Source organism: Babylonia areolata, chromosome 24 (genome assembly GCF_041734735.1).
Source record: "Babylonia areolata isolate BAREFJ2019XMU chromosome 24, ASM4173473v1, whole genome shotgun sequence".
Lineage (NCBI taxonomy): Eukaryota > Metazoa > Mollusca > Gastropoda > Neogastropoda > Buccinidae > Babylonia > Babylonia areolata.
The window spans coordinates 49,627,873-49,648,510 of record NC_134899.1 but is presented as its reverse complement, the minus strand read 5'-3'; the positions used below and the strand labels follow the sequence as shown (position 1 = coordinate 49,648,510).

The window sequence follows — 20,638 nt, the reverse complement described above, 5'->3', positions numbered from 1 at the left end:
AAACAAACACTGAACACCCAAAGGCAGCTCTCTCTTGGTTCTACCCAGGAAAGCAGCCTGTTGTGCAAATGACTCCGTGTTTGTAAAGCGGTCTCTGACAGAACAATAGGAACTGTATAAGTATCCATTCAGTTATTCAGACTTGAATTGGGTTTGCCGTTTTCAGGGGCAAGGGAGACTACTTCCGCCTGGGCCATGGCACGGATGCCCACGTGCGGAAACCTCAGCTGGTGGAACAACTGAAGGGGAAGAAGATCGTGCACGTGGCTGTGGGGCGCACTGCACTGTCTGTGTGTCACCGACACCGGCCAGGTAAAGGGGCGGTGCTCTTCAGCCACTGGTCCTGTGGTGTGGTGTGCTGTTTGCCGTCTGTTGTGTTGTGATGGGCTGTACTATGTCTGTAGTGTGTTGGGCTGTACTATATCTGTAGTGTGTTGTGTTGCTCTCTGATGGGCTGTACTATGTCTGTATTGTGTTGTGTTGGGCTGTACTATATCTGTAGTGTGTTGATCTGTGTTGGGCTGTACTATATCTGTAGTGTGTTGTGTTGTGTTGGGCTGTACTATATCTGTAGTGTGTTGTGTTGTGTTGGGCTGTACTATATCTGTAGTGTGTTGTGTTGTTCTGTGTTGGGCTGTACTATATCTGTAGTGTGTTGTTCTGTGTTGGGCTGTACTATATCTGTAGTGTGTTGTGTTGTTCTGTGTTGGGCTGTACTATATCTGTAGTGTGTTGTGTTGTTCTGTGTTGGGCTGTACTATATCTGTAGTGTGTTGTGTTGGGCTGTACTATATCTGTAGTGTGTTGTGATGGGCTGTACTATATCTGTAGTGTGTTGTGATGGGCTGTACTATATCTGTAGTGTGTTGTGTTGTGATGGGCTGTACTATATCTGTAGTGTGTTGTGATGGGCTGTACTATATCTGTAGTGTGTTGTGATGGGCTGTACTATATCTGTAGTGTGTTGTGATGGGCTGTACTATATCTGTAGTATGTTGTGTTGTGATGGGCTGTACTATATCTGTGGTGTGTTGTGTTCTCTTGTGATGGGCTGTACTATATCTGTAGTGTGTTGTGTTGGGCTGTACTATATCTGTAGTATGTTGTGTTCTCTTGTGATGGGCTGTACTATATCTGTAGTGTGTTGTGTTCTCTTGTGATGGGCTGTACTATATCTGTAGTGTGTTGTGTTCTCTTGTGATGGGCTGTACTATATCTGTAGTGTGTTGTGTTGGGCTGTACTATATCTGTAGTATGTTGTGTTGTGATGGGCTGTACTATATCTGTAGTGTGTTGTGTTGTGATGGGCTGTACTATATCTGTAGTGTTGTGTTGTGTTGTGATGGGCTGTACTATATCTGTAGTTTGTTGTGTTGTGATGGGCTGTACTATATCTGTAGTGTGTTGTGTCGTGTTGTGTTGGGCTGTACTCTATCTGTAGTTTGTTGTGTTGTGATGGGCAGTACTATGTCTGTAGTGTGTTGTGTTCTGTGTTGGGCTGTACTCTATCTGTAGTTTGTTGTGTTGTGATGGGCTGTACTATGTCTGTAGTGTGTTGTGTTGTTCTGTGTTGGGCTGTACTATATCTGTAGTGTGTCGTGTTGTGATGGGCTGTACTATATCTGTAGTGTGTTGTGATGGGCTGTACTATATCTGTAGTGTGTTGTGTTGTGATGGGCTGTACTATATCTGTAGTGTGTTATTCTGTGTTGGGCTGTACTATATCTGTAGTGTGTTGTTCTGTGTTGGGCTGTACTATATCTGTAATGTTTTGTGTTGTTCTGTGTTAGGATGTACTATATCCGTAGTATGTTGATTTGTGATGGGTTATGGCTTGTCTGTAGAGTGTTATTTTGTGTATTGTTGTTTTTATCTAATTTTATTGTGATATATATCATGACTTATCTTTTTTGTGTGTAAAACTGATTCATTTTAGGGGCATTTAAATGAAGACAAAGTCGATCAAGAATCTCACTTTCCTCTCAGAGTACTGTCCATCTATTTCAACATGTAAAACCAATCAACATGTAAAACTATGCACCCCCATCAACAAGTAAACCTATGCACCTCATTAACCCTTTCACCGCCAGTCAATTTAGAGTGCAAAATTCCCTTGTGGTGGTGTGTGTCCATCGAGATCGATGATGACCATCGTTGTCATCCAGCTGGGGGATGGGGGGAGGGTGGTGGGGGGGGGGGGGATGCTCATGAATTTATCTGTGAGTGCGCAGATGGCTGAATAGTCCAATCTGCGCACGAAATGTTCGCTGACAGTTGGGGCAGACAAAGACAGGCATATCATTGTCAGGGAGCTTGTTTGCCCGTGACTTTCTGGCCTGCCTCTTCTGAACAGCTGCAGCAGTCCTGTTGGCCTCGCACAACTTGGCGCCTTTGTGCACAGCAGCGCGCCATTTGTCACGGTCCGCTGCAGATTCCTCCCAGGAGTCAGGGTTGATATCAAACGCTTTCAGAGAGACTTTCAGAGTATCTCTGAAGCGCTTCTTCTGACCTACGTGTGATCTCTTCCCTTGTTGCAGCTCGCCATAGAAGAGCCTTTTGGGCAGCCGATGGTCTGGCATGCGCGCCACGTGTCCAGCCCAGCGAAGCTGGGACTGCATCAGGATGGTGAAGATGCTGGGAAGGGTGGCTTTTGCAAGCACCTCCGTGTCTGGGGTCCTGTCTTGCCACTTGATGTTCAGTAGCTTCCTTAGGCATGTTGTGTGGAAGTGGTTCAGCTTCTTGGCATGTCGTTGGTACACTGTCCAAGTTTCGCAGGCGTACAGTAGTGTGGGGAGAACTACTGCTCTGTACACCTTTAGTTTGGTCTCAAGACCAATGCCTCTTCTGTTCCAGACATTTGCATAGAGTCTACCAAAAGTTGCGCTTGCTCTTGCAATCCTGCCATTCACTTCATCGTCAATGGTCGCATTTTGTGACAGTGTGCTGCCAAGGTATGTGAACCGCTCCACCGCACTGAGTCTCTGACCGTTGACTGTGATGTTGGGCTCAACGTGGGGTTTCCCTGGGGCTGGCTGATGGAGAACTTCAGTCAATTTAGAGTGCAAAATTCCCTTGTGGTATAAACACAGAAAAGACAGTGGCTAAGAATAGCTGGGGATTTCCCCTGAGATGTATAGAAAATATGGCCTATCCTACCACCGAACATTAAGAGCAGTAGGTTCATGGATAACAGACTAATGAATGGTCACCTTTCAGTGACATGGGTCCTCTACCACGCATGTGCATAGATGCGAGCTTGGCGGTGAAAGGGTTAACAAGTAAACATAGGCCTCATAACAAGTAAACCTAGTTCTCATCAACAGGTAAGCCTAGGCCCCTGATCAACAAGTAAACCTAGGCCCATCATCAACAAGTAAACCTAGGCCCCTGATCAACAAGTAAACCTATGCACCTCATCAATAAGTAACCTGTGCACCTCATCAACAAGTAAACCTAGGCCCCTCATCAATAAACCTAGGCCCCTCATCAACAAGTAACCTAGGCCCCTCATCAACAAGTAAACCTAGATCTCATCAAGTAAACCTATGCACCTCATCAACAAGTAAACCTGTGCACCTCATCAACAAGTAAACCTAGTTCCTCATCAATAAGTTAACCTAGGTCTCATCAACAAGTAAACCTAGTTCCTCATCAATAAGTTAACCTAGGTCTCATCAACAAGTAAACCTAGGTCTCATCAACAAGTAAACCTATGCCCCTCATCAACAAGTAAACCTAGGCTCCTCATCAACAAGTAAACCTATGCCCCTCATCAACAAGTAAACCTAGTTATCATCAATAAGTAAACCTATGCCCCTCATCAACAAGTAAACCAATGCCCCTCATCAACAAGTAAACCTATGCTCCTCATCAACAAGTAAACCTAGGTCTCATCAATAAGTAAACCTATGCCCCTCATCAACAAGTAAACCTAGGCTCCTCATCAACAAGTAAATCTATGCTCCTCATCAGCAAGTAAACCTAGGCCCCTCCTTGACAAGTAAAACTATGCACCTCATCAGCAAGTAAACCTAGGCCCCTCCTTGACAAGTAAAACTATGCACCTCATCAGCAAGTAAACCTAGGCCCCTCATTGACAAGTAAAAAAAAAAAAACTATGCCTCTTATCAACAAGGAAACGTATGCCTCTCATCGACAAGTGAACCCCTGCCTCCCATGGACGTGTACAATTACGCCCCTCATGGACATGTGAAACTCATGCCCTCCCTCCCTGTGCGTGCGCCAGGTGTACGCGTGGGGCGACAACGACCATGGCCAGCAGGGGAACGGCACCACCACGGTGAACCGCAAACCCGCCCTGGTGCAGGGCCTGGAGGGATACAAGATCACACGCGTCGCCTGTGGCTCCTCCCACTCCATCGCCTGGGCAACCACCGACCTCTCCACCCCCATCTCCCACGAGCCTGTGCTGTTCTCGGCCGCCAAGGACCCACTGGGGGCCACGCTGTTGGGTGAGTGTGTGTGTGTGTGTTTGTTGTGTGTTTTGTGTGTGTGTTGTGTGTTTGTGTGTGTGTTTGTGTGTGTGTATGAATGTGTGTGTGTGTCTTTGTATGTGTGTGTGTCTTTGTATGTGTGTGTTTGTGTATTTATGTGTGTGTGTGTTTGTGTGTGTGTGTATGAATGTGTGTGTGTGTGTTTGTGTGCATATGTGTGTGTGTTTGTATGTTTGTGTGTGTATGTGTGTGTGTGTGTGTTTAGGTTGTCTTGTGTAAGGCTTTGGCTTAAATTCAGTCAAGTTGACCTTCAAAGTCTTTGACAGTATGTAAACTTTGGAGCAAAAAAAAAAAAAAATTGGGATTTCAGTAAATCCTGAAAAAGAAAACAAAATTTGCATGTCACTGACTGAATCAGTAACCAAACGAAATCCCTAAAATGGTCTTGGATTTCATGGTTACACACTTTCACTGTAACATATACATTCAAAATGTTTCATGATAATATCCATATACATACAGTATATTTCAGAATATCTGTACATATATATGTGTTTTAGGTTTTTTCCCCAAGACTGTAGAGGTATAGTGACTGTACAGCTCTTGTCATGCATAACAGTAGTAAGCCTCCGTTCATGAAGATGTTGAGTATCAAACTGGCAAGGTAAATACATGCTGCGTTTCGTGCCTCTGACATCTGGATGACCAAGAAAGATCAAGTCCAAAAGCTTTGTCCACTCCAGCATTGTCTGTCAGGGTGAATTTGGCCTCTAACCCTATTGACAGCTGAACGTTGGTCAGATGAGATCTGTGTGGCTTGGGTTTGAGGTGCAGTTTTGTGTACTTTATAAAAGAGGTGTCATTGATTTTGCTAATCGTTTTAGAGCAGTCCCCAAAGCCCAGTTTTTGATAAAGACCGGTGACTGACATCCTGACCTGTAAGTTGTGTCTTATCTCAGCGAGGTGACAGCCCTTCACTGACATCCTGACCTGTAAGCTGTGTCTTATCTCAGCGAGGGGACAGCCCTTCACTGACATCCTGACCTGTAAGCTGTGTCTTATCTCAGCGAGGTGACAGCCCTTCACTGACATCCTGACCTGTAAGCTATGTCTTATCTCAGCGAGGTGACAGCTCTTCACTGACATTCTGACCTGTAAGCTGTGTCTTATCTCAGTGAGGTGACAGCCCTTCACTGACATCCTGACCTGTAAGCTGTGTCTTATCTCAGTGAGGTGACAGCCCTTCACTGACATCCTGACCTGTAAGCTGTGTCTTATCTCAGTGAGGTGACAGCTTTTCACGAATGAGCACACTCATCAACAGTCGTCAGGGGTTAAGTAACCTTTGCAAGCCATCTTTCTTTGAAGACGAATTTAAAACTCTGTTAAAGATGTTATTAGATTCCTTACATGCTGGTTGGTTATCATCTACACAGTCGTTGATGTTACATTGGTGTTATGTCCTTTGTATTGATACTTTTGCCCCCCTTTTTTTATATTCTCTGTCTGTCATGAATCATGATATAAATCTGTAAAGCAATTTGAGATGTTTGAAAGTGTTATATGATTGTATTAGTAGTAGTATTTGTATTTCTTTTTATCACAACAGATTTCTCTGTATGAAATTTGGGCTGCTCTCCCCAGGGAGAGCTTGTCGCTACACTACAGCGCCACCCATTTTAAAAAAATTTTTCCTGCATGCAGTTTTATTTGTTTTTCCTATCAAAGTGGATTTTTCTACAGAATTTTGCCAGGAACAATCCTTTTGTGGCCGTGGGTTCTTTTACATGCTGCACAAAGGACCTCGGTGTATCGTCTCATCCAAATGACTAGCGTCAAGACCACCATTCAAGGTCTAGTGTGGGAGAGAAAATATCGGCGGCTGAGCCGTGATTCAAACCAGCATGCTCAGATTCTCTTGCTTCCTAGGCGGACGCATTACCTCTAGGCCATCACTCTACTTAGTAGCAGTATTTAGTAGTAGTAATAGTATGAATATTATTATTATTATCATCATTGTTATTATTAAATTAAAAAAAAATTGTAAGCATTGCTTAAACGCTATACGAATCATGTGCTTGCTTATTGTGCGGCATTGTATTGTCTTGTCAACGCCTGTTGCCTGGCCTGTGGCAGGCATTAACGATGGATCATCAGAGGACTCTCCCTACTCGTCCGGTGCTGGGGAGGGGGCGGGGTCAAACAAGCAGTGCCGGCCCTCGCTGTCCAAGATCATCCTGTCGCTGGACTCCTCACAGGAGAAGAAGCGGGCACTGGGCCATGTGCTGACGGCTCTGCAGATCTCCTATGCCAGGTGATTGTTGCTGGAGGAGATTTTTTTTTTCCCCCCCATTATCTGCACCATTTCAGTGGCATTACTTCCACGCTGCTCATTTAGATTCCCCCATACACAACCATACCCGGGTTCATCTGTCAAAATTCCATCGTCGGCAGTCCGCAGGGAACCATCAATGTTAGGTCACACACCAGAGGAGACCCTACACTGCTGCTGAGTCACTTCGGTGGTGTTCCGTGGTGCCTGTTCTGATTCAACATACTTAGGACACCACCTATTAAGCCCCCTGTTGATGACAATAATGGCTTAGTCACAAAGCCAGACTGAGTGAGCGTCCTGGAGGAGAATTTTCTTGTCTCTCTTTTTTTCTTTTTTTTCTTTTTTTTCTCTACATAATCGGTTGGTTTTATTTCCGTGAAAGGAAAGGTACACACATCCACACAACAACTGAAAAAGTAAACAAGACATACATGACAGCAGCCACTAATAGCAATAGCAATGATTTGTATTTGTACTTCTTTTTATCACAAGAGATTTCTCTGTGTGAAATTCGGGCTGCTCTCCCCTGGGAGAGCGCATCGCTACACTACATCGCCACCCAGTGTGCAGCTCTATTTGTTTTTCCAGTCGAAGTGGATTTTTCCACAGAATTTTGCCAGGAACAACCTTTTTGTTGCCATGGGTTCTTTTATGTGCGCTAATTGCATGCTGCACACAGGACCTTGGTTTATCGTTTTATCTGAATGACTACCATCCAGACCCCCACACAAGGTCTAGTAGAGGGGGAGAAAATATTGGCCGCTGAGCGCACTCAGAATTTCTCGCTTCCTAACGGACGCGTTACCTCTAGGCCATCGCTCCACATAGTAGTTGTAGTAATAGATATTGGCAATAGTGATGATGACAATAATGTTGGTAACAGTAAGAAGAAGGAGAATGAGGAAGCTTGTTCATTGCTGCCATTCAAGCAATCGCACGATGCACACTCTTATTTTCCACTCAAGCGCGCATGAATCCACCACAGACATATGACACTTTCACAGTCTTTGTGTGCACACACACACACATATACACACAATCAGACACATGCACACACACTTACTCACACACATAAACACACAAACACACATAGACAGTACTCTCACTAACAGACTTACATGCACACACTTGTGCATGTGCTCGCTCACAAACACACACACACACACACACACACACACACACATGTGCACACGCACACATTAACTCATTTGCACACACACACACATACACACACACACACACTACACACACACTACACACACACACACACACACACACACACACACACACACACACACACACTACACACACACACACACACACACCACACACACACACACACGCACTTTCACTCCAATCCCCACTGCTAACTCCCCCCTCCACACACACACACATAAGCACACATGCACACACACAGTTTACTGGTACAAACCGTTCTGTTACCTTACATCATGACTCAGGGCGGCCGTGGTCAAAGCACTGATGCCGGAACCAATGGCCATGCCGGCCATGACGGAATCCACCATGTCCGTTCTGCCCGCGGTGGCGCCCCCTGGTGCAGCACCAGCACCCTCTATGGAGTCAAGCATGGCGGGCAGCACACACAGCTCTGCAGTGGTGGACCACAGGGATATCACTGTTTCCCTGTCAGACTCCTTGGAGCATGTGAGTTGGAAGTTAACCCTCTGACTCCTGGAACTAATTGTAATTTCAACCTGATAGAAAAAAAAAACAGAAATTAAAATGATGCATAAAACTGTGTAAGAGTATATGTTTCATTGAAGGAAAACGAACGGAGGGTATAATTATTATGTGTTCAGTGTTGACAGAATGAGATAAGTCACACTCATTACAAAATAACCCAGATTTGTAGAAGAAGAAAAAAGAAAAGAAAAAAATATTGAAAAATCAAGTCTTTTTTTTTCAAAGAGAAATTGAAAAACATTCCTTTCAAAAGCAGTCTGTGTGTAATTAAGGCGTTCCATTCCGGAAATATCTGTATTGTATGGATCCACATCTGTTTCTTCCACTTGTGTTTGTGTGTGCATGGGAGGAAGGGGAGGGTTGTGTGCTTTGTGTCTGACTGACGTGTTATTGTGAAGCACTCTGCGCAGTATGAATGTACTACTATCTTACCATTATCAATGTTGTATTCATTGGTCTTCTTTTTATTATCATTATGATTATTATTATCATTCCAAGTGTTGTCACATATTCTATTCTGCGCCCCCTCCCCCACCCTTCCCCTTGCTACAGGTGCCCTCCATGGAGCACGGCTTTCCCAGCATGCACACCCTGGCGGCCAAGGTTTCCCCAGCAACCAGCTTCATGGCGGAGACCTTCATCTCCCCGGACGAGGTGACGCAGACCACAGAGGCGGAGTCTGACTTCGCGCCAGGGCTTGACGAGTTCACGAGTCACCTGACGGCGGACGACGCCCGGGTGTTGGTGGATCTGTTGAAGCTGGGCGTGGCTGACCGCGTGGGCAGCGACAGCAGAGACACACTGTCCAACATCCTCACCTCTCTCGGCAAAGCCAACAGCCATGTGAGTTCAGGGGGGGCTGTGAGTGGAAGTCTTTGGGTTTTCTTTTTCTTTCCGTCTGTTGATAATTTCGTTGGGTTTTTTTTTTTCCCTTGGTTGACAGCTTAGTTGATCCTTTCACTGCTGCCATGTTTGGCTGTGCTGTATGATGAGAAACTTTGCTGAAAAAAGAAACAGACATATCGCTTGTAATCTTAGTAGTCAAGTCATATATTCCAAATTATTGAAGGCAATAGTGTAAAAAGTGTATATCACTGTGCTGCATTGCTACTGTCATCATTCTTAGAAATGATAACCCCCTCAGAAACGGAGTGCAGCTGCCTACAAGACAGGGGTAAAAACTGTCGTAAAAGCCCACTCATGTATATGAGTGAACATAGGAGTTGCAGCCCATGAACGAAGAAGAAGAAGAAATGATCATCTTTGTATAATGCAACTTATGCATACCACACACACATACATGCACACCACACACACACACTTAATCATGACATGCTCCTATCAGTTTGTTCACAACACACACATACAGAGACAGACAGAAAGAGAGACTGGGAAAGAGACTGAGACAAAACAAGGGACAAAGAGATTTCATTGCATCAATGTAAAAGAAAAAAACACAACAGGAGATTCTTATGGCATCGTTCATTCTCCCATCCTTGTGCACCACTGCATCCAGCTTTTGGGATTTTCAAGATGCTCCCCTCTGGTCGTCGGTACAGAAGTATAAGAACAAAAACCAATCGCTTCGCCAATACCTTTTTCCACAAAGCAGTCAATGCCCTGTCTCCCAAACAAATCCAGTATGATTAATTAAAGAGAGTTGTGCAATCAACAACCACTTACCTGAAGGTCTAGTCATCAGCCCCATCCACATGTGAGGTGCAGCTTATGTTTAAATTGTGTGTGTGAGTGTGTGTGTGTGCAAGTTCTCATATTGATACGCACATGTATGTGTCCTGTATTCTACTGTATATGTGTTTGTGTATGATTTTCGATTTACGTTTGTGCCTTTTATGTACTATCCCTCCCAGTATTCCTTGTGACCCCTGTACACTTGGTAATAAAGACATATTCTGTTTTATTCTATATTACACAAGGCTGCTACACATTGACAGACATGGGGGAGAGAACACTGGTCACTGTGCTCCTCACCCTTTCACTCCCTGTCACACACACACTTCACAACTATCCCATGCCTTGGAAGATCACAGGAGTTCATTCTTTGTACGTTTCTGCTGTTTGTATGTCAACACAGTGTCAGCACCTGTGTGTTCCATAAAGTGTGCATACACACAACAGTGGGTAGACTGACTAATGATACACGCAAACACACTCAAACACACACACACACGTACACGCACACACACATTCACACACACACACACACACACACATTCACACACACACGCACATACACACGCACGCGCGCACAGACACACACACAGACACACATTCTCACACACACACACACATTCACACACACACACACACACACACACACACACACACACACACACCTGATATCACTTAAAGTGGAAGACGTTAAACTGAAGACTACTACTACACACACACACACACACACACACACACACACACTCACACACACACACACATTCTCACACACACACACACACACAATCACACACACACACACACACACACACCACACACACACACACACACACACACACACACACACAGTACAGTCAAGGGGTGGTGAAGGATTCCAGGTGACACCAAATGACAGAAAATCAGTGTTCCCATAACCCTGTTCTCCCCCCCACACACACACCCCCACAGGTGTCAGAGATGCTCCTGGAGCTGTGTGTGACGGAACTGGAGGACGTGGCCAGTGACAGCGAGTACGCCCGCTCCACCTCCTACCCCGTCACCCAGGAGTCCCCCCACCCCTACACCGACGACACCTCCATCTCCGGCACTGTCAGGGTGGCAGGTGAGAACTGTCAGCCTTTCGTCGTCGTCTCTTCGCTCCTCTCTTTGATGCCTGTGCTGCTTTCACAACTTGCCCTTTCATTGTTAATAGTGATTGTGGCACTTGCCCTTTCATTGTTAATAGTGAGATTGTGGTCATTGTTATTAGTGAGATTGTGGTCATTGTTATTAGTGAGATTGTGGCACTTGCCCTTTCATTGTTATTAGTGAGATTGTGGCACTTGCCCTTTCATTATTATTAGTGAGATTGTGGTCATTGTTACTAATGAGATTGTGGCACTTGCCCTTTCATTGTTATAAGTGAGATTGTGGTCATTGTTACTAATGAGATTGTGGCACTTGCCCTTTCATTATTATTAGTGAGATTGTGGCACTTGCCCTTTCATTATTATCAGTGAGATTGTGGCACTTGCCCTTTCATTATTATCAGTGAGATTGTGGCACTTGCCCTTTCATTATTATTAGTGAGATTGTGGCACTTGCCCTTTCATTATTATTAGTGAGATTGTAGCACTTGCCCTTTCATTATTATCAGTGAGATTGTGGCACTTGCCCTTTCATTATTATCAGTGAGATTGTGGCACTTGCCCTTTCATTATTATCAGTGAGATTGTGGCACTTGCCCTTTCATTGTTATTAGTGAGATTGTGGTCATTGTTATTAGTGAGATTGTGGTCATTGTTATTAGTGGTTATCATTATTATTAGTGAGATTGTGGTCATTATTATTAGTGAGATTGTGGTCATTATTATTAGTGAGATTGTGGTCATTGTTATTAGTGAGATTGTGGTCATTATTATTAGTGAGATTGTGGTCATTGTTATCAGTGAGATAGTGGTCATTGTTAATAGTGAGATTGAGATAGTGGTCATTGTTAATAGAGAGATTGAGATAGTGGTCATTGTTAATAGTGAGATTGAGATAGTGGTCATTGTTATTAGTGAGATTGAGATTGTGGTCATTGTTAATAGTGAGATTGTGGTCATTGTTAATAGTGAGATTGTGGTCATTATTACTAGTGAGATTGTGGGGTAGGCCTGTGTGTGTGTGGGGGGGGGAGTTGAGCTGTGTGAGGTCAGTGTGGACGGGTGTTACAGGGGCAGAGGCACTGAGGGTGGAGTTTGATCGGCGCTGCTCCACAGAGCGACGCCACGACCCCCTCACCATCATGGACAGCACTGGACGGGTGGTGGCCATGAAGTCTGGTGGGTGCTGCTTTTCTTTCTGTGTGTCGCGGGGGGAGGGGGGGAGGAGGTTGGGGGTGTTGGGGGGGGGGGTATGAGTTGCATGTGTGTAGTGGGGGGGGGGGGGTTGTTTGTGCTTCGACAGTATTCCCAAGTGTGTGTGTGTGTGAGTGTGTGTATTGATTGGGTTGTGTATGTGTGTATGAGTGCTTCACTTGTCAGCATTCCCATTTGATTGTGTGTTTGTGTGTATGGTATGCTTTATATGTTGGCCTACCCATTCATTAAGTGTTTATGGTGTGTATGGGTGTGTGTACTTTATTTTTCAATTGAACCATAATCATAGAACTATTCATGAAATAAACAGGTCTGTGTAATAGATCTTTTTGTACAATGTATGTGTATGCATTAATTGTTTGCCGTCTTGTACTAGATGTTGTGTATGTATTATACATGCTTGTACATCTACATAATGTGTGTGTGTGTGTTTGTGGACTGCTCATTTTTATTGATAAAGGGAAAAAAAGTATGAGAAATGTTAAGAGAGAGAGAGAAATTGCGTGAATCTATTGGGTGTGTCTGATTTAGAATGACTATTGTTAGATGCAGTGCATGTCAGTTTAAACATGTCACTTTCACACTTTGTTCTTATGCCGTTGATCTTAAGCTTCTGTGTTTATGTGTGTGTGTGTCTGTGATGAGAGACAAGAATAGTATAAATCTTACCAAATGTACAAAAAGAATGCAAGAAATTCTTTAATACTGTGTATAGTTATCTCTTGTTTTTTAATGTGTATGCTCATGCCCATATGTTTTTATGCGTGTGTTCATGCTGAACATCTTTTGGACTGTATTGCACCGTTTTATGTTTTATCACAATCGTGTGCACTGTATTATACTTTGCTGCATTGCATTGCATTACTTTGTCCTGTAAACCACACACACACACATGGTGCACACCAGGCCGGGAGTGGTCCGACTGGTCCCAGGAGCTGCGCATCACGGGTGAGGAGTTACGCTGGAAGTTCACCAGCGACGGCTCCGTCAACGGCTGGGGCTGGCTCTTCACCATCTATCCCATCATGCCCTCAGCGGCGCCCCTGGACGTGCTGTCGGACCGCACCATCCTGTCGCGGCCGTCCATCGACCTGGTGACCTGCCTGCTGGACTTCCGGCTGGAGAACATGATGAACACGGGCATCGTGCCCCGCATGGCCGCCTCTCTGGCTGCCTGCGCCCAGCTCAGCTGTCTGAGTGAGTCTGGCTCTCTGTGTTTGTGCGTCATCTGTAGCGTGTTGGTCCACAGAGTGCCTGCTTGCCTGGCTCTCTCTGTGTTTGTGTGTCATCTGTAGCGTGTTGGTCCACAGAGTGCCTGCTTGCCTGGCTCTCTCTGTGTTTGTGCGTCATCTGTAGCGTGTTGGTCCACAGAGTGCCTGCTTGCCTGGCTCTCTCTGTGTTTGTGTGTCATCTGTAGCGTGTTGGTCCACAGAGTGCCTGCTTGCCTGACTCTCTGTGTTTGTGTGTCATCTGTAGCGTGTTGGTCCATAGAGTGCCTGCTTGCCTGGCTCTCTGTGTTTGTGTGTCATCTGTAGCGTGTTGGTCCACAGACTGCCTGCTTGCCTGACTCTCTGTGTTTGTGCGTCATCTGTAGCGTGTTGGTCCACAGAGTGCCTGCTTGCCTGACTCTCTGTGTTTGTGTGTCATCTGTAGCGTGTTGGTCCATAGAGTGCCTGCTTGCCTGACTCTCTGTGTTTGTGTGTCATCTGTAGCGTGTTGGTCCACAGACTGCCTGCTTGCCTGGCTCTCTCTGTCTTAATCTCTCTCTTTCTCTTGCTGTCTCTCTCTTTCTCTCTCTTGTTTTCTCTCCTTTTTCCTCTCTCTCTTTCTCTTTTATTCACTCTCTCTCACTCCCTCTTTCTCTCCTTCTCTTTCTTTCTCACTCTCTCTCTCTCTCTCTGTCTGTCTCTCCAGTTTCTCTCCTTTTTTAAATTAAACTTTACATTCTTGATTTTGTATCCCAATGCTGAGTGGAATAAAAACCCATTTCTCGTTATTGTGCTTATCTTGATACCTAGGTAAAACAAAATTTAGATTAGTGTCATAAACTGCGCCACATCAAACTGGTACAAACTAGACCTCTCAGTTTGCTCTATTTGCCAGTTCTTTCCAGCTGACATAGTACCAAGACATCTCTTCAAGGCCTGTCATTTGCACAGCCAATCATCCGCCCCGTGTTTTGTTTCGTTTAAACACACATAGCTACACAATCAGTTAGAATGGGTGAAGCTTTGGACTTCTGATCCAGTGTTCACCAGGGACCCGGGTTCGAGGCCTCGATCAGCATGGTGTTGTGTCCTTGGGAAAGGCACTTTATTGTGCTTCTCCATACTCCACTCAGGTGTAGTCAAATGAGTTTTCTTTTCAATCACCAAAGACATGGAACAAGCTCCCTGACAACCTCCGTCATTCTGATTCCCTCGCATCTTTTAAATCTCCTCTCAAAACTCACCTTTTCCCTCAGCAATAAGTTCAGTTGTGGCAGGTCCACTTCCTTTGCGTTAGCTGTACTTGACTATGTGTGTATACATATGTATATGTACATAAACTACATGCATGTATATGCATGTGTATTGTGTGTGTGTGTGTGTGTGCGCACACGCGCACATGTGTTTATGTACGTTTGTGCCTGCATATGTGTGCGTATGTTGGTAGCTGTTAGATACACATGTATGTTAAAATGTATGTATGCATTGTGTGTCTGTGTGTGTGTGGGAAGTCACATTTTGGTGTGTGCATGTAACATTGATGTAATGTGTTATGTTAACAAAAGTGTTTTTGTAAAGCACCTAGAGTAGATTTCTGGATAGTGTGTGATATAAGTATCCATTATTATTATTATTATGATTACCTGACTTGAACTGGGGAAGGTTAAACCATCGTAAGGAGAGGCTTGGTGCCCAGCTGCCTATGCCGAGCCGTAGACACGGGTCATAAAAGGCTATAGGACTTTTAACCTTAATAGCTACATTGGTCTTCAGCAGTACTGAGTGGCGGTGCCCCCTGTTGTGTCGTGCAGGTGCCAACCAGCGGATGTGGGCGCTGCACAAGCTGCGGAAGCTGATGTCCACGTGCTGTGGGCCCCTCATCAACGTCAACGCCCTGCTGTCCAGCCCCACCTCAGAGAGCCCTGAGCCTGAAATCTCCAGGCCCTTCCACATGGTGAGGGGGACGGAAGGGGATTGGGGGCCCATGTTTTTATTTCTAGTTAATTCCTGCAGGGATTTTTTGGGGGCCATGGAGGCCAGGGGGGAGGGTACTTTTTTTTCTTTTTTTTTTTTTTTACAGGGACTTTATAAAGGGGATATTCCAAATGTAAGGTCCAGAGACAGAGAAAGATTGATATCCAAATGTGGAGGGTTTTAATCAAGGAACAAAGAAACATAGTGGATCTGAAGTTGATCATAGAGAGGGAGATGGGGTGTATAGGTAATTGTAGTCGCTGTGTAGGACGGTGCAGGTGTTTTCATGCATTGATGACGTGTTGACAGGTAGTCTTACAGGTAGAATGGGGGCAGGTGTATTCATGCATGAGTGATGTGTCGACAGCTGAGTGGCTCGGCCCTTGCGGCTCTGGTGAAGGGACTGCCGGAGGCGCTGCAGCGACAGTACGAATACGAGGACCCTCTGGTGCGCAGCGGCAAGCACCTCATGCACAGCCCCTTCTTCAAGGTAACCCTCTGTCTGTGTCTGTCTGCCCACACTGCTGTCTCTCTCTCTTCTCACTGCTGTCTGTTGTCAGTCTCTCTGAGTGACACAGGACACAAATGATGAGCACCTAAGGCAGCTGTCAGTCAGTTCTACCCATGTATGGAAAGCACTTAGAGTTCGGTCTCCGACTGAAGATAGGTGCAATATAATCATCAATAAAAGAGAAAAAAAAAATATAGTGTTCAGATCAGAAGATAATCCTACCTTTTGTGAGATGAAAATTAATGTCTTAAGCAGGAGTTGTGATTTGAAGTCACTACAGTAGTCTCGAGGGGTGAAAAGTTTTCAGAATCTAAGCAGGATTCCCTGACCAATTTGTGGGTGGTAACTCCCATGTTCGTCAGTATGTGTGAGTGAACTTTTATATATGTGACTCTTTTCACCCTCCTGTGTAGTCAGCCAAACCCAAGTTTCAGGAGTCTGCATGCTAGGTGTATTGTGTTTCAACATCCCACTGAACGCTGACATGGATTACGAAATGTTTAGCATGCACATTTTATCATCTGCATGCGTATACATGTCCAGGCACTGAGCAGGTCTGCTCATCTATTGACCTTGGAAATCAGGGGAATATCGTTGCCCTTTATATGCCAGGTGCCATGACAGGACTGGAACCCAGGAGATTGAAAGTCATAGCTGTAACCACACAACCGTTGCACACTTTCACCCACTGTCCCTGTCTGTGCCCACAGGTGCTGGTGGCCTTGGCCTGTGACCTTGGCCTTGACACACTGGCATGCTGCGCAGAGGCCCACAAGTGGGCGTGGTTTCGGCGCTACTGCAGCGCGGCACGAGTGGCGGCGTCCATCGTGACGCGGTCACCGCTGCCCCCAGTGTTCACGGAGGAGGTGGGGAAGAAGATCCTGGACATCGCCAGCGACGGGGAGGCTGGGGACCAGGAACACCTGGACCATGGCGCCTTCCGTCTGGAGCATGACGAGCAGCTGCTGCAGTGGCTCAACAGGTAGGGTGACGGCGTCCACCTGTCTGTCTGCTGTGGTGCACTTTGTGTCGGATGAATGGGTTTTAGTGGTGGTGGTGGTGGTGGTGGTGGTGGTGGTTGTTGTTGTTGTTTCCCTTTCTTTTTTGTTTTTTGGGATGCTGGTATTTGATCTTGAGAAAAGTGTAGGGAATGAAGGGAAATTGTTTGTATTCGAGAGGGGGGTGGGGGGGTGGCTGTGTTCCACACTCACTTAAGAGCTTGCTAATACACAGACGCAGACACACTCACACATGCACACACACACACACACACACACACACACACATACACTAAGAAAAAAACCACAGTATCCATTCACTTGTCTACAGGAAGCCTGACGACTGGACCCTGTCGTGGGGCGGCAGCGGACAGATCTGGGTCTGGGGTCACAACCACCGGGGTCAGCTGGGCGGAGTTGAGGGGGCAAAGGTCAAGCTGCCCATCGGCTGTGAATCGCTGGCCAGTCTCCGCCCAGTTCAGCTGATTGGTGGGGAGCAGACGCTGTTTGCTGTCACTGCTGATGGCAAGGTCAGTCGTTGTTGTTTTGTGTGGATTTTTTGTTTGTTTATTTTGTATTACTTTTTGTCACGATGATTTCTCTGGCTGAAATTCAAGCTGCTCTACTTGATGGAAAGCATGTGACTACAAACGCAGTGCCATCAATACTTTTTTTTTTTCTTTTTTTTTTTGTTCTGGTTTTTTTCTGTCTAGAAGGGTATTTCTTTTACTATCAAAGTGGATTTATCTGCAGGGACAACCGTTTTCTTGCTGTGGGTTCTTTTATGGGACAGCATCCTCCAGAAAAAGCAAACCCCTGTGGCTATACACTTCAACACTGATCCCCACAGCATAACCCACTTCCCCATATCAGTGGTCTGGCGCAACAGCACTGGTCACTCCTTCAAGAGAAAGAACATGGAGAAACAGATTATCCAGCATCTCAGTACTACAGCACCATATGGCCTCAACATCAAGGACTAAACCAAATCACAGCTTCCCTCGTCCCCACCCTGCCCATTTCCCCCTTCCCTCCCCTCCCCCTCTTTTTCCTCTTCCTCCGCCCCCCTTTCCTCTCACTGTCTAGATTCTCTCTCACTTCCTTCACCCATCCACCTTTTCCAACCAGCAGCGAACTGTTCTCAAGAAAACTGCACTTGTGACTGCTGCTATCTTCAGTTGTTTTGAAGACTCCACAAGTTGAAGTACACTACTTCTCCTCTCCCAAGTGGGTTCAAAGTTTTTTCCTCTTGTGTTTTGTATCCTGTTTTGAAAGAACCCAGGCAGTCAGACTTTTTTTATACCCTGTGCTTTAAGTGTTTTCTGCATGCAAGACCTTGCTTTATCGTCTCATCCAAAAGGCTAGCACCCAGTCCACCATTCATTGTCTCGTGGTTGGGGAAGTAAAAATCCCTGCCTATGCAGGACTTGAACACATGGACATTCACTTCCTGGACAAGCACACTGCCACTTGGCCAGTGCTTCATCTCCAGCTGTGGTGTGGTCTGATGTGAAGGTGTCAAGTTCTTTGTTAGTGTGAATGATGCGTGTGGATGATATGGGAGTGAGTGTTACATGCATGTGTGTGATGTGTGTGTGTGTGATGTGTGTGTGTTTGTGTGATGTGTGTTTGTGTGTGTGTGTGTGTGTTTGAGGTAATGTGTCTGTGTATGTGGAGTGTGTGTTTGCTTGTGGATATGTATGTGTTGCTGTGTGTGTGTGTGTGTGTGTGTGTGAACTATGATATTTAGTTACGAAACAGCACCTTCGAGTTTTTGCAGCATGCACACATGACAACCATGCCAAAGAACTGGAGAAGATTCTGGATACATATAACAGAAAGTTTTCTTTACTCAGAATTGAAAGTTTCAACTTATTTGTGTATTTTGATGGTCTCCCCCAAGCTTTGATTGCAAAACTTACAAAGGAAAATCTGGGACAGGTGTTGACCTGGACAGGGCATTGGTGCTGTGCACTGAAACCCATTTCTGGAAGATGAAGAGCAAGAGCCAAATGGTTAAAGCGTTGGACTTTCAATCTGAGGGTCCCGGGTTCGAATCACGGTGATGGCGCCTGGTGGGTAAAGGGTGGAGATTTTTCCGATCTCCCAGGTCAACATTTGTGCAGACCTGCTAGTGCCTGAACCCCCTTCGTGTGTATACGCACGCAAAAGATCAAATACGCACGTTAAAGATCCTGTAATCCATGTCGGCGTTTGGTGGGTTATGGAAACAAGAACATACCCAGCATTCACACCCCCAAAAAGGGAGTATGGCTGCCTACATGGTGGGGTAAAAAAAACACACAAACAAAACAAAAAACAAAAATGGTCATACACGTTCAAAAATGTTATATGTCTGTCTGAGTGTGTATGTGTGCGTGCCTGAAATCTGATTGAATGACACAGGAAACGAATGATGAGCGCCCAGTGGCAGCCATCAGTCGGCTCTACCCAGGTAGGCAGCCTGTTGCGCAAATGACCCCGTGTTTGTAAAGCGCTTAGAGCTTGGTCTCCAACTGAGGATAGGCACTATATAAGTATCCATATCAATCAATCAACAACAACAAAAAAGCCATCCAAATCAAGATGAGAAAGCCTCACCTCATCCAGGACACTGACTTGGAGCCCTGTCCAATATATGACAGTATTTTGCAATGCCACAGTTGGGCATCTGTGGCCAGGCAACTTTAATGCAGCCGTGAACTTAGTTCACTCACAGCCTGTCCAGCCCAAGACTTTTCAAACTTCAGTTTTGCCGAGGAAGGTAATGAGAGACCACCAGAATTTTCAAGTAAGTTGAAACTTTCAATTCAGAATAAAGAAAACTTTCCACCAAACAATAATCCTGTTACCTGTTGCTGTCCCTCAGGTGTACGGCACAGGGTATGGGGCGGGGGGCCGCCTGGGGATCGGGGGGACGGAGTCGGTGTCCACCCCCACCCTCCTGGAGTCCATTCAGCACGTGTTCATCAAGAAGGTGGCCGTCAACTCCGGGGGCAAGCACTGTCTGGCCCTGTCCGCTGAGGGGGAGGTGTACTCCTGGGGAGAGGGGGAGGACGGAAAACTGGGCCACGGCAACAGGAGGTGAGATTTGGATGGAGGGGTGGGGGGGGAGGTTGAAGTGTATCTAGGCGAATGACGCAGGAAGCTTACTATGACGTATAAGATGAATGACGTACAAGTTGAATTGGGAGCTGGGTTTCAGCACTGGGGAACTGAAATGATCGCTTCAGTGCATGGTGTCAAGAAATGGGCAATGAATCCACATTGAAGGAGAATCAAGATATCCTGTGAAGATAGGGAAAAAGACTGAAAATCATCTAGATAGCTAGCAGGAGAAAGGGACATACAGTATACTGTCATAAGCCTAGATACAGGTGTGGGAGGGGGTGCGGGAGGGACCGGGGAGAGGGGGAGGAC

The 20,638-nt window shown here is 45.8% G+C and overlaps 1 protein-coding gene across 1 annotated transcript in view; it reads left to right on the top strand.

Moving 5' to 3' along the window:
- LOC143299242 (E3 ubiquitin-protein ligase HERC2-like) overlaps window positions 1-20,638 on the top strand; it is a 176,496-nt gene that overhangs the window by 129,208 nt on the left and 26,650 nt on the right. Inside the window, 14 exon segments of the mRNA XM_076612452.1 lie at window positions 167-272; window positions 274-312; window positions 4,247-4,472; window positions 6,591-6,768; window positions 8,250-8,454; window positions 9,046-9,336; window positions 11,134-11,287; window positions 12,384-12,491; window positions 13,434-13,724; window positions 15,547-15,689; window positions 16,077-16,199; window positions 16,931-17,202; window positions 17,550-17,748; window positions 20,088-20,302. Of these exon segments, the coding sequence (XP_076468567.1) occupies window positions 167-272; window positions 274-312; window positions 4,247-4,472; window positions 6,591-6,768; window positions 8,250-8,454; window positions 9,046-9,336; window positions 11,134-11,287; window positions 12,384-12,491; window positions 13,434-13,724; window positions 15,547-15,689; window positions 16,077-16,199; window positions 16,931-17,202; window positions 17,550-17,748; window positions 20,088-20,302 (2,550 nt within the window).